The 14,962-nt window shown below is 41.3% G+C and overlaps 1 protein-coding gene across 1 annotated transcript in view; it reads left to right on the top strand.

Annotated features, from left to right (window-relative positions):
* LOC142422460 (ADP-ribose glycohydrolase MACROD2-like) overlaps positions 1 to 14,962 on the top strand; it is a 971,437-nt gene that overhangs the window by 895,891 nt on the left and 60,584 nt on the right. Inside the window, exon 8 of the mRNA XM_075527841.1 lies at positions 3,523 to 3,582. Coding sequence (XP_075383956.1) covers positions 3,523 to 3,582 — 60 coding nt within the window. The remainder of the gene's footprint in view (positions 1 to 3,522; positions 3,583 to 14,962) is intronic.

Raw genomic sequence — 14,962 nt, forward strand, 5'->3', positions numbered from 1 at the left:
CTGATCTTGCCTAATGGGCACTTGAATAATGCAAATGCTCCTGGATGCTCAATGTGCCAGCAGCAAAAACCGCTGCTGTGTTTAAGACATGGGATCTTCCTTCAGGATGCAACAGGTGGGGAGGGAGGACCAACCAGCACCCTGGGGTAGATTGATTACATAAGACCACTTTCATGTAAAAAGATAACATTTTGTTCTTAATGGAGTGGATAGATACTTACTCTGGATACACATTTGGTTTTCCTGTATGCATTGCTTCTACCAGCACCGCCACTCCTGGGCTTGCAGAATGTCTCAGTCACGGGCATGGGATCTTGCCCAGCATTGCTTCAGACAAAGGAACTCACTTCCCAGCAAATAAGGTGTGGCTATGTACACATGATCATGGAATCTAGTAGTGTTACCATATTCTTCATCAACTGGCTTGATAGAAAAATGGAGGGGACTTCTACGGACACAATTATGGTGCCAGCTGGGTGGCAACACTTTGCAAGGATGGGGCAATGTTTCAGGAGGTTGTATATGTTCTAAACCAGCTATTTCTCCAATAGCCAGGATTCATGGGTTCAGAAACGGAAGCAAGGGGTGGAAATAGGAGTAGCACCACTTATTCACCACAGTTTTCCTCCCTGTCCCTGAAACCCTCTGCTCTTTGTCTCTGAACATCTTTGTCCCAAAGAGGGAATCCTCTCACTTAGAGACACACACCCAATTCCACTACCTGGAAGGTAAGAATGTCTCCTGGACATTTTGGACTCCTCATGCCTCTGGCTTGATAAGAAAAGGATATTTACTGTCTCAGGTAATGTGACTGATCCTGACTTCCAAGGTTAAATTGATTTAGGATTACACAATGGGGGTATAGAAGACGATGTCTGGAAGTCAGGAGATCCTTAGGTTGTCTCTTAATATTACCATGTACTGTGACTCAAGATGATGGTAAACTACAGCACTCCAATAATGACATGGCCCCTAATAGCCCAAACTCTTCAGGAATGAAGGGTTAGCTCACCCCACCGGGCAAGAACCATGACGAGCAGAGGTACTGAGGGCCAAGGAAATATAGAATGAGTAGTATGAGAAAGCACTTTGAAATGCGAGCTACAGCCAATAACTCCCTGCAGAAATGGGGCCGGTAACTGCTATGAATAATTACTATTTGTACATATTTCCCCAATTTTTTTTGTTCATTCTAACATATAAGATGAAATGGGTTTGGGTTGTACACGTGTTTGTGTGTCATGCTAGGTGCAAGCATGATCCTTGTTGATTACGTATGGCTAAAGAGCTGTGTACATGCTTCAAGTTGATCAGGGCTTGTCAGTGATGGTTAGGGATTATGCCAACCTGGCATTCCTGGGTAAGGCTAAGGGTGGAGCCAATCTGATCAATTAAGTCACAGTCTGATGATACTTCCTTGAGGGTGTGGCTTTTTATATAAGACAGACTGAGCAGAGTTGAATTGTCCTTGGCCCTCACCTTCTGCTGGAGCTGGAGCTCATGTCTGCTTCCTCGATGTCCTTTTTCGTTGCCTGCCAATACCAACAATGGATTCATTTGGCTGGATTCACATGCATTTAATTCGGCATCTGCCAGCCTGTGCCCCCACTGCCTCTGCTTCATCCTCCTGTTTCCTGCTCATAAGCCTCTTTGACCAAGAGAAACCTGACTTGAACCAGACTAGACTCACCTGCTTTTACCATGGTGTGAGCAATTTATTGATATAAATCTTTTTCCATGTGCAAACACATAAGCACCCCTGGTTTTGCTTCTCCAGAGAACCCAGTAAACACACTTGCTGTCAGACAGAGGGCTTTGGAAAATAGATAGAGATGTAGTTAGGTTAAAATGTAGCATCTTATTATTCTCCCTTTTGACTCATTTAAAATTACTTCCAGTTTTTTTATATTTTCTGTTTTCTTTTGGATTGAAGATTTTCCCCAATTTATTTTGATCTTGTTGTAGGTCTATCTTTTGTTTGTTTGTCTGTTGGTATGTTTTTGTTTACATAAAATCCAGGATAGATAAATGTATAGAGATAGGAAATGGATTAACAGTTTTCTGAGGGCTATGGCAGGGGAGGGTATAGCAAGGGTGAATCTAATGAGTATAAAAAAGAAGAAAATTATTTTGATTTTAAAAAAAATTTGATTGTGGTGATGACTATGCAGCTCTTTTTAATATATATAAACCATTGAATGTGTGAAATGTGAACTGTGTTATTAAAACCATTAAAATGTAAAAGAAAGAAGGAAGAAGGGAAGGAAGGAGAAAGGAGGGAGGATAGGAGGAAGGAAGGGAGGGGTAAAAGAAAAGGAAATGAAAGAAGGGAGAAAGAAATGATGTATATATATATATATAAAGAAAGAAAATCAAAAGGGATAAATAAAGAAGATAAGTCAAAGAAAGAAAAGATGATAAATAGAAAATAAAAGGAGAAACGGAAGCAAAATTTAAAAAGAAAAGGGGAAAGCGGACCACGGGGTCAGGTGGTGTCAGAAGACCTAGGCAGCATTCCTGACTGTTAAGGAGGCCATGGTGTGCGCTTTGGTACTGAGACGTACACTCTGTTGGCTGATGATGCCAGGTGAGGCGAGGCGCCCTGCCTAGTACTGAGTTCCTGGAAGCTGGCTGGGAGTAGCAGGCTTGGTAGCAGAAGGCAGTGTACCCAGATGAGTACTGTTTACTTAGAAAGCAGCTAGGAGCAAGAAGGAGCCTGGTTATAGGAGGAAACCCAGGTGCCTTAGAACTCTCTGGGGTTCGGTACCTGGTCATGGGAGAAGCTCCCTCTGGTCTATAGTGTGGCTGGGATAGGACTCCCAGGCCAGGACAAATTTCTTGCTGGTCTAGACTGTGCCTGGGGCGGGACATTCTTGGCTAGCACTGCGTTCTCAAGAGGCAAACAGTTTGTGTCTGAGAAGTAACACGGATCATTACCCAATTCCCCAATTCTCTGATCTTCGATGCAGTAGGGGCTGAGCAGAGGGGAACCGCCAGCCACCATGTGGGCAGGGGTAAAGGGTGGCCAGGTTTGGGTCACCAGAAGGGTGTGGGAATGATAAAAACTTCCTGGTCACCAGCTACCAGTGTTGGGTACTGGTGCAATAATGGGCAAGCAGAGCTGATTGGAGGTTTCTGTCCCAATCAGAATTGGGCTTGCAATAATTCAACATGGTCATGCTGTGTCAGGCTAGTTGACAAATCATGGTTTCCTTTGTGTCCTTGCCTGCGGTTGTCACTGCTGCTTCTTCTAGTCAGTTTTCTTCATTCTTACCTTTGAAACGATCGATCTCATGATGATCATCCATATCTGTTTCACTTGGTTTGGCCTGGCTGTTACAGTGTCTGAGTAGCTAATCTACTGCCTAATCTACCTTATTAAAAGTTCTCAATTGTTATGTTTCTAAATAATAAGTTTGAGCTCACCCTCCAAACACATACCTCTCTACCGTATTAGTGCTGGAGTTGGTCTGGTTCCTAGTTTCCCATGCTGACTAGAGGCTTTGCTTGTTTGTGTGTCAGGTGCCACCAAGGAGGATGAACCAGCAGACCTTCCTGTGTCTGACCAAGAGCATCAGCAGGGTAAGCTGTGAGACCCTTTCCTGTTTTGTTTGTTTTCCCTTGTTAGGGGAAATTTTGCATTTTTTAATATATCACAAACAAAAGTTTTCTTTTTGAAAAGTGGAATTTTGTTCATGAAATCAGAATATAATTTAGCTATGAACTTATTGTACTTTGAGCGAATGTTTACAAAGTGAATGAACTTTCCATTTGTCAGTTCCTACACCTTTTGTTCTGTGATATTGATTTCAGTGCCCACAAAGAAACAGCGCTTTTTAAAAGATATAAACAGTTTTATTAGGACATATCCAAATATCACACAGTTCAATTACCCACTGTTTTTTTAAGTAAGGTATTTTTTGATTTCCATGTAATTTATTTATTTTGCTTGATCTTCTGATTCATGATTTTTAATTTCATAGTACTGTGATCTCAAAAGATAGTTTGTAGTACCTTAATATTTCAAATTTACTGATTCTTGCTTTGTGGACTTGTGTCACGTGTATTCTAGAGTACAGTCCATAAGCACTGGCATTTTTTTTTCCTCTCAAGATTTTATATATATCCCATTTCAAAAAACTTAATAACAGAAAAGCCAAACTTTTTTAAAAAGCAAGTGTTGCACTGATATCTCGTATTTGCTGTTGAGTTCACTTGGTCTTTTAGGGTCACTGCTGAGGAGGGAGCGGGCAGAAGGTGTCCGCAGGATGCCATCTTGCATCTGAACTCTGGCTGCCTGCTCTCAGTGGAAAGTCACTCTCCAGTTTGCTACAGATCTCATTAATGACTGTGACTGTGCCAGCCTGGCTTCATTTATTTTTGCTACAGGCTTGAACTCTATGGGTTCTAGGTTTACAACTACTGACTTGAAGATAGCAATGGCCATGAATCTGCAACATAATATTCAGAAGAGTAAATTTACAAATATTTTGAAATTGAAAAGAAATAACAGTGTAAGCAGAAATAAGGCAATTGTATAAAAACAGTAAAAATATACAAATGCGAACCACTTCCTATGAATAAACCTTGACAGGACACATTATATCTAAGGGCAAAGAGTTAAAACTTCTAGTGGGAACATAAATGTACTTTGTTTCACGGAATTTCCCAAGAAAGATAGCAAAGAGAGACTTCAGAAGCATCTAAGTCACTATTGCTGTCAAGTTGATTCCAACTCTTAGCAACCCTATGTGTTATGTTGTATTGTATAGAGAAATGAAAACAGTGGCATTCATATATGCGTAAAAATAACTTTACATCCAAAATATATCAAGACTGCATCCCAGATCAGTCCAACTCAAGTCCCTAGGTCTGATGCTAGTCGAAGCCCTCTTCAGACTCATGTAGCAGCAGGCCAATGAAGCAGAAGCAGGGAGATCGCAGACTGGTGGGTGCAGAGTCCTGTGATCCCAGGGTAATGGAAACATAGTGAGGCACTGACAGTTCTCATATGAGTCTGCCCCTGGAGAATAGACACCAAACCCAAGCAAAGATGAAGGCAGAGGGCAAGAGAGAGAAGTCTTCCCTAGCTTTTTAAAGAAAGGTCACACCCCCCAGGAGGCATACTATAATCCCACAAGACAGGTTTGCGTCCACTCCTACCTCCACACAGGTATCATCACTCTGGAATAAAATCTCAACACCAGACCTATATGACAGAGTAGAACTGCTTCTTAGGGCAGCTGAGAACCTAAATCTTTACAGGAACCAATAGCTTCATCTCTCTCCTAAAGGGTAACTTATGAGTCTCATTGGTGGACCTTGCAGTTAGCGGCCCCATGTTTAACCCACTATGACAGCATCACTCAGAGGGACCGAAACAAGACAGTGTGAGCAGAAGCACCAAAAGCAGATGTGCCTTAGCCTATTTTTTACAACTTGAAATGCTAAAACCAAATGGAGTTACATTCCCAGGTCTCAAAAGCACACTTTCTTTTAAAAAAAATCATTTTATGGAGACTTCTTACAGATATTATGACAATCCATAATTCAATTAGATTAAGCATAATTGTGTAATTGCTGCCACCATCTTCCTCAAAACATTTTCATTCTTCTTGAACTCTTTGATATCAGCTCCCCTTTATCCCTTCCCTCCCCCGCCCTACCCTCCAGGAATCCTTGCTACAATGTTATTTTATTTTTGTATTATTTTATATAGGTGTATCTTACACCTACATTCCTGTCATTCGTTCCCCTCAAGTGGGGTTATATAGTCATCATTGCTATCTGCTCCCCCTTTCCCAGCCCCTCCCCCTCTTCCCGTACCTTCAGGGAAACACTCTTTATTAAGATTGTTTAGCCATGACAATAAGCAAGATTGATAGTTTATTATAAACCTAAAGGTTTTGAAAACATACCACATAGGTTTTCTTTTCTGAATGAATTTTAAAAACCGTATACCAATATAGAAATAATAAATATAGAATGGAAGGAAACATACAATACTCAAAACAGCACAGTTCAATAATGACTGTTTGTAGTGGGGCAGCATGATGTATGCACTAGAGCTACTTGTAACCCGGAGCCTCTATATCAGTCATGAGACAGATGTGAATAGTAATCATGAAACCCTAGACTTCCAAAAAAATTAACAAACTAGTAGATTAGACCAAATGTCACATAGGAGAAGAAGCTGATCAAAAAGAGAGAACAGAGAAAAATGGAATGGTCAATTGTCAGATGTCCTAACAGTGTGGCTCTTTTGAACTTCTGAAAATAGTATTCCAATAGTGACAGTGACTATTGGCACAGCACTGGGTAAGCACCCACTCTAGTGACGGGTGAGCAGAAAGTGTAATTTCCCTCTTTTTCTACTCACTTACCCAGTGACCAAAAGTGTGGCCAGCCCTGACCTACACCCACTCCGCAGCAGGCGATCACCCACCTCCTTCTGCACAGGTCCTGTTCCATCGGAGGTCCATTGAGGAGGTCTACCCCTCTCAGTCGGGCCCCGGAGGCACACTGCTCCTGGGTCTGGTGGCAAACACTCTCCACCTTTCGGGCCAACAGAACATGCATTTCTGAATGGGTGCCCTGGCACAAGCCACCCTTCAGATGACAGAACTTCATTCTAAGACCAGGTGTCCTGATCCAAAGTACCCAGTGGAACTCTTAAGACCAACGACCCAGATGGCAGACAACCTTTGAGCTGCTAGAGGGCCAGGTAACCTTCCTTCAGCCCCCTCCTGGACCAACAGAAACTGCTATATAATCCTCTTAGAAGTGCTTCACTGTGTTCCAATGCTTTGGGGGTTGCTCTGTTTCTTTTGGCATATATTTGGGTTTGGGGCCTTGCTCTTTATATTGCTGGGCTTTCACTATCTAGAATTGTTTGAAAAACTGGACTACATAATGTCAATATTGTAATATTTTTAAAATTTGCTTTGTGCCTTAACATATCTCGTCTCAAGAATGTTCCATGTGCACTAGAACAGAATGCATGCTGTGCTCTTGTTGGATGGGGTACATTGATTATGTCTAAGCAATTTAATGGATTTCTTTTATGGTTCTGTGATTTTACTGAGTTTCTTTCCGGATAGTCCCCTCTTCCTTGTGCGTTATCTATTGAAGTCTCCTGTTGTTGTCACATTGTCTATGTCCCTTTTCAGCACTAGGAAAGTTTGAGTGATGTATCTGAAGGTCTCTCATGTTTTCTTCTTCAGAAAAGTCTGTTATATTGGGCATTGTTCATGTCTGTGTGTAATTCACGATTGTGTGTGTGCGTTTTTGCACGTGCACCTGCACTGATATTTTCTGCTATCTCCGTAACAAAGTAAACTGCTGGGTGGGAGAGAGACTAGGTTGTGTGGCTAATTGATTCAAGCAGTGCATGAGAAGACACAAAAACAAAGAGGTAAAGAACAGAGAAATAGAACAAAGAGGAAAAGGAGGTGCTCAAGTTAATAAAAGTAAGATCGATTTTGCAGTGGGAGACAACAACAGACAGTTCACTGCATTGAATCCATGCTGAATCTTAGAGAGATTTGTGGGTGTCTGCGTCTGTGACTGTTTCCAGGAGTAGAAAGCCCCCTCTTCCTCCCGGGGAGCTGTTCAGGGTTTCAGGCTGCTGACCATGTGGATCACAGCCCAATGTGTAACCAATGCACCACAAGCACTCTGAAATGGGTAATAAAACTAATAATAATAATAAAATATATTAAAAGAGAAAATGGGGACGGGGGGAAGAAGGCAATGTGAGCAGAAAGAAAAATAAGGCGTTTTGTTGTTTTTGTTTTGCTTTTAGCATTGGTTGGCTTGGTTTTCCCTCAGGCCAGGAGCCTGGCAGATCTTGTAGGTTCAGAAGGGAAGAGAACCAGGTGGGCTCGGGTGTCTGTTTGCGGGTCATGAGGCCAGGGACCTGCCAAGCGCTTGCCCCCTGGGCTGGTGGGGTGGGTGTACTTGCAGTAATGTGTGCAGTCTTGTAGGTGGCAGCAGTGGCGGCCTGTGCACAGGTGGGGAAGGCGCATTCGAGGCTGCTGTGCACAGGCTGCATAGGTAGCTTACTGGTTGGAGACAGATTAGTGGAAATCATTCGTGTTGTTGCCAGGTGCTGTCCAGTCTATTCCAATTCAGAGTGACATTATGCAAACAGAATGAAACACTGCCCGGTCCTACAGCTCCACAAAATTCTTGTTTGTTTGATTCCATTGTTGAAACCACAGTGTCAATCTGTCTTATCACAGACCTTCCTATATTTGCTTCTTTTTGTACTTTACCAAGTATGATGATTTTTTCCAGGGACTAATCTCTCCTGCTAAGATGTCCAAAGGACATAAGACAAACTCTCACCATCCTTTCCTTTAAGGAGCATTCTGGCAGTAATTCTTCTAACATTATTTGCTGTTCTTTGAGCTTTCCATATTGTTTGCTAGCACCATAATTCAAATGCATTTATGCTTTTTCAGTCTTCCTGATTCAATGTGCAACTTTCACATACACATGAAGAGACTGAAAATATCATGGGTTGGGGCAAGTGTGCCTTACTCCGCAATGTAACACCTTTGCTTTCCACCCATTAAAGAGGTCTTGTACAGCAGGTTTCACCCAGCACAGTGATTCCTTTGCTCTCTTGAGTGCTGCTTCCATGAACACTGATTGTGGATACACATAATGTGAAATCCTTGAAAACTTCCATCTGTTCCATTTATCATGATAGTTTACCTATCGGGTCAGCTGTGAGGACTTTTGCTTTCTTTACATTAAGCTGTAATTGATTTTGAAGGCTGCACTCTTTTATCTTCATAAGAAAATTCATCAAGAACTCCTCACTTTCAGCAAATAAGCATGTCATCTGCTTGTCACATACAGATTGAGTAAGTGTGGAGAGAGGACACAATCCTCGCACATACTTTCTTGATTTCAAACCACACCATATTGACTTATTCTGTCCCGATGACTGCTTCTTGACTCAAGTACAGGTTCTGAATGGACACTATGAAGTAGTCTAGAATGCTCCTTCTTCTCACTGTCATCCACAGTTTGTTACGATCCACACAGTTGAATGCCTTTGCATAGTGAATCATACACAAGGAAATATCTTCTCGGCTCTGTTTGCAGCTAAGGTCCATCTTGTTCTCTTCATTGGGGCCTGAATTTCTGGCAGTTCTCTGTGGATACACGGCTGCCACTGTTTTTGAATGATCATTTGCAAACTTTTACTTTCATGTGATGTTACTGATAGTTTTCAGTAATTTCCGCATTCTGCTGGGTGGCTTTTCTTTGGAATGGGCCACACATATGAATCGGTGCCAGTCAGCTGGCCAGGGAGCTGCACACTGAATTTCTCATCATACTTGAATAGATTCTCCCAGTGCTTCATCAGCTTGTTGAAACATTTCAATTGGCATTTCATCAATTCCTGGAGCATGTTTACTTATTTTGTTTTGGCCCATGCCTTCAGTGCAGCTTGGGCTTCTTTCAGTACCGAGAGTTCTTGTTCCTATGATGCATCTTGAAATGATTGCATGTCAATCAGTGATTCTGGGCATTTCTTCCATCTCCTTCTGATGCTTCTTGCATCTTCAATATTTTGCACAAATTGCAACTTGAGGCTTGAGTTTGTTTGTTTTTCCTTCAGTTCTTTGATATATGCTAAGGGTGATATAGATCTCATGTTTGGCTTAGACTTTCCCTATAAGTTTGTCCTAAACTCGCACCATGGCTCAATTATCTGCAAAACAATAGACTAGTGTATAAAAGCAGCAACATCACTATTAAGGTACACACACCGCAAAATTATCAACCATTTGAAATCAAGAGGTTAGTCTTTAAACCACTGACAATGTTCAGAAGGCTGAGCAGAGAAGAAGGCACGGATATAGAATACACCAGGAGGAACTGAGAGAGTGGTGTGGCATTGAGGGATTGTGATGAATGAGAAAAAGGGATCTTTGAAAAAAATAGTTAACACTACACGGACAATGAATTTCATTTATAACAATGGAGGGGGGAAGTTTAAAGTAATTTACATTATCAAAATAAGTTTTAATTTGCCTTCAGGATGGTGACAAAATTTAAAAAATTTCGAAAAGAAAATAAAATTTGTTAGTTTAGATTTAAGTGAAAGGGTCTTGGCAGTGCAGTGGGTAAGCACTTACCTAATTAAAAGGTCATAGTTTGAGTCCACCAGTCACCCCATCAGAGACAGATGTGGAAGTCTCTTCTCTGAAGTTTATAGCCTTCCAGACCTCATGGAGCAGTTCGGATCAGTCCAAAAAGTTGTTGTGAGTGTGAATGGACTAGATAGCACGAATAGCAATAGGTTCAACTTTTTCTCTGAATCTGAAATATTTTTCATCATGGTTAAAGTAAGGATTTGATTATCAGTAGTAATCAACGTTAAAGCTAATGAATGCACAAAAATTCTTTTATTACATTAAGGCAAGAAATAATTATTTTTCCTTATGAAAATAGCCACTAGTAATCTGCAAATAATAAAACTACATTGTTATGGCTTTTGTTCAGAAACAGCTCACTTACAAAGAGAGTTAGATATTTATCCCCTAGAAAATGTTTAATTTCAGACCAATGTTCTCGGACCATTTTTATGCAAATTAATTAAAGCATTAGTGTGAGCCAAACTTAATTATAAGGGCTCTGAGACACAATCATGTGATCTATTTCTAAGGAAAAGTGAGTGGATTTTGGATTATCTGTTCTAATGATCCCTTCCCATTAGTATGGATGATTGAATTCATTGTATGAGGAAAAATAGATATAAATTGTGGGATCCTTTTGTGTTCTTTTTTTCTCTCAGCCAAGAGGGATTAGGGCAGAAAACAGAGGGGGTAATTAATCTAAACTGAATGTGGAGAGGCAAACATAAAGCCTGCCCCCCACGGGTCAAGATAGCGTGACGGAACGTGGAGTCTCGTATGCACTGAAGAGAGAAGCAGAGGGGCTGGGGACCCCCCGAGTCATAATTATGCAAAGCAGGCCTGGGGAGAGGCAAGTACACGTCTCATCTTTTTATAATATGCTGAATCCTGATGTGGCTTAGGGAAGAGCAAATAGGATCGTTGTTGGATGGGAAAGCTGTGCATCTCATTTCTTTGCCCATCTTTTATTAGTTTTATTTCAGAAAAAAATAGGAAAAAGAAAATATACGCATTTCCATTTCAAGAACAGATTTCAAAAAAAAATATGTGAAGCACACAATTGAAATGTTCTCCAAGTGAAGAGGACGAGTGGAGGGACCAAGGGAGGGTAATCCTAAAGAAATGAAACAGAAATCTTTGAAATGGCTGCTGACATAACGAAGCATAAGTTTTTCACAAACCAAACTCATGGCTGAATCAATTCCAACTCAAAATATTTGCTCCAAACATACTCCATTGTCTACAAGTCAATCCCTTTTAGTCAGCAACTGCAGAGTACTTAACCACTGAGCCACCTTGACCCTTTCAGGTTTTACCATAAATCTCCGTGGGAGCATCACTTTGTTTCTGCAGTTGGCACTTCAATACTCTATCCACAGCATCACCAGGGGCACAGAAGATCTGGTACTCGTCAGCAGGTAGTTTCACCTTATCAGCAATGTGTTGAATCCTATCAAATTCTTATTGACACATTTATATGAAGGCATTTGGAAATTTTATCAGTGTGAACCCTATTCCAACTCAAATCATGGAACACAGAAAGATCAGCTGCTTCTACTTTCTGGATGGCCTATGTTTTCCTTTTATTTTACAGAAAAATCCAGGTGACAAATAATGAGTTAATGTTCCCAGCAATGCCCTTGGAGTAGGTGCTTATCGTCCTTCACAACAACAATTACAGAGAACGATGCTCACACAATAATCAGGGACTGCCCGAGTGGCACAGGTAGCATGGTTCGTTGCTACATAGAAGGATGGGAGTGTGGCGGGTGTTGCAGCAACACAGAGGTGCCTTGGAATAAAGCCCAGGTGATATACTTCTGAAAAAATGGCCACTGAAACCCAGTGATGTGCAATTCTGCTCCAACACACACTGGTCAGTATGAGTCAGAATCAGATAGTCACAAGCTGTTCAGCTGGTCAGTGCACTTAACCTTTCCATGCTTTTCATCCAATTGTTTGTCGATGGTGTCTGACATGTCACCCTAAGGAGACATCCTTTCTTCCTACCTACCTACCTACCTACCTACCTATCTTCCTACCACTGCCATCAGCTCTAACTCACAGCAACCCTGTAGGACAAGGCCAAACTGCCGCTGGCATTTCTGAGGCTGAAAATCTTTAAGGAAGAAGAAAGCAGCAGCATCTTCCCCCAGGGTGGCCAGAGCATTCAAATAGCTGCCCTGGCCACGAGTAGCCCGGGAGCAACACACAACACTATGAGGGCTCCTTGAAGCAGATACAAACCCGAAGCACAAACCAACTCACTTCCCCCAAGTCAAGTCCAACCCCTGGCTACTCTGTAGGACAGGACAGAGCTGCCCCTGTGGGTCTGAGACTGAACACCTTAAAGGCATGGAAACCTCGTCTCTCTCCACAGAACAGCCAGTGGATTCAAACGGGATCACAACCCAACGTGTATCTCGGTCACCAGGGCTAATTTAATTCCCTAGAAGCACTCTGAGATGTTATCTAGTTTAGCCTTTTTAAAACATTGATGAGTTTGAAGCCTAAATAGCTTGTGATTTTTCTGATATCAATTTCTGCTTCCTCCAACTGATGGCTATTTACATACTTGAATGAGTACTATAATGAAGGATAGATTAAGTAGTCATTTATTGAAGCCTCCTCATAAGTAGCTATTGGAAAGAGAAATATGAAGGAAAAATCCCACATTTATTTTCACAATGTTCATGGTGAGACAGATGAACATAGATATAAAGTGTGGTGAGGAAAATAATAAATAGATGAATGAAGAAAAAAACTTAATAAAAGAGTTAAAACAGTCACTCTGTGTAATTATTCAGGGAAGAATTAAATTGGTGCCTTAATTTTGAAAAATGGTGATAATTTCACCAAGTAGGAAATGGAAGAAAAGTATATTTCTGCTATGAAGACCACATACTTGAGGGGCACAACAGGAAGGACCAGCCCTCTATTCCTGTGTACTTCCTATGTGTAGGAAATAGTGAGAAATTTAGTCCACAGAGACTATAGGGAATGCTGGGTGATTTGAAAAAAAAGACAATGTATGTTCAAGAAGAAAGAGATCCTCGAACATTGTCATTTTTTTTCTAGCATCAAAGAAAATTTGTTTTCAAAATTCAAAACCTACCCATTGAGGTCAAGTTGGCTCCAAATCACAGCAACGCCATTATAAGCCCCAGTCTAAGTGCCTCCTGGGGCTTGGGAGACTGCTTTTTCAGGAGGCAGACTCACATCTCCCTCCCACTGACAGAGGGCAGATCCAAAGGCCAAACCTTGGTTAGTAGCTGAATGGTGTAAGGACTGGGCCACCAGAGGGCCCTGTCCACGAATAGTAGAAGAGGAGACAATAAGAGAATATGGCTACACCAGCATGCGCACACATCATTTAGGCAGAAACGTTCCTTTTATGTTTTTTTAACCCTTTTATGTTTCTGTGAGCAGTTTTCTACTTTTAAAATAACTGCATTATAATTCTTAAATCTGAGAATATAGAATTGTTATACATATAAAATTTGATTAATAAAATAATTTGTTATAAATAAATTAAAATTCTACCTGCCATTCAGAGATAATCTGTGTTCATTTAAATATCTGAGATCCGGCTTGCAGTCCTCGCCCTGTGTTCATAAGGAAGTGAATGATGTGAGCTTAGTGCCAACAGTGGGATGGTGTTCTATCCTCTGCACGCTGCTCAAACCTGCCATAGGCCTTCATGTCAGGGGTGACCGTGACATAGGTAATGGTTGCTGCCACATAGCTACAGTGCTACTACTTGACTTCCATCATCCTTAGGCCAGTAATGTACTTGATAGTTTCTGTCCCCTGAGTCTATCATCTTTGTATATTTCGTTTTATAAATGATTTTTTTCTTTGTGAAATTTAAGTAAAGAATTATTGTCTAAAATATAAATGTGTGTTTAGTGGAGCTTCCTACTTCCCCCGTAGCAGGGTGGATTCTCACAGGAGAAGCATCTAAGTAAAATTAAGCATGTTCCCCGCGGACAGGCAGCTCCTCTGCTTTCTCTACTTCCGACGCCCTCCCAATTGGCCCAGCGCACCTAAGGCAGGGGCTACTGCAGACTTGGAAACACCTGATCTATACTTTATTCTCTTTTTATGTTATCTACTGCAAAGTTAAAACTCTCATAGTCGTTTCAGACTTTTACATTTTTCTTACTGCCTCCGTTGACTTTCTTTTCTTTCAATACATCTATGCATTGTCGTTTTCATTTTTTAACCTTTGCTATTATTGAGAAGATGCGAAACTTCACATACTATCGCACCATTTCCACACAGATCATTGACTGGCAGGGGCCGCATTCTTCTGGTTGCGTAACCTCTCGCGCTCTCTGTGTCTGGGCGGTGTCTCCCCATCACAAAGCTGTTGCCCAAAAGGTTTTTGTCTAATCTTTCGGGTCTCTATTGTCAATTTTATCTCCTTTGACACTTTTAAGAGTATAATTTTCAAGACAGAAATTCTTTACTAGTTCAGCTAAATTATTGCCTGGTGTGAAGGAGACTTCTGGGAGTGTTCTGAGTTGAATGTGTAAATATTATTCCAGGCCAATTGTTTCAAGGATTCAATCGAATCTTCATGATTTCAAAAAGGCTGGAGTCCCATGCAATTTGAGGCTCTACTCGACATTTTCTCCCTTTTGACCAGGATCCCTGTGAAATCTTTGATCACATATTTAAGACCCAGGCACTGTGCATCAAACTGGGAGGCAGAGCAAAGGTGCTAACCATGTTAGAAGGACAATTTAAATGGGTGGCCTATGAAATCATGACCGTAAACCTCAAAACCAAGAAATGCGTTC

This window comes from Tenrec ecaudatus, chromosome 12, assembly GCF_050624435.1.
Source record: "Tenrec ecaudatus isolate mTenEca1 chromosome 12, mTenEca1.hap1, whole genome shotgun sequence".
In the NCBI taxonomy this organism is placed as follows: Eukaryota; Metazoa; Chordata; class Mammalia; order Afrosoricida; family Tenrecidae; genus Tenrec; species Tenrec ecaudatus.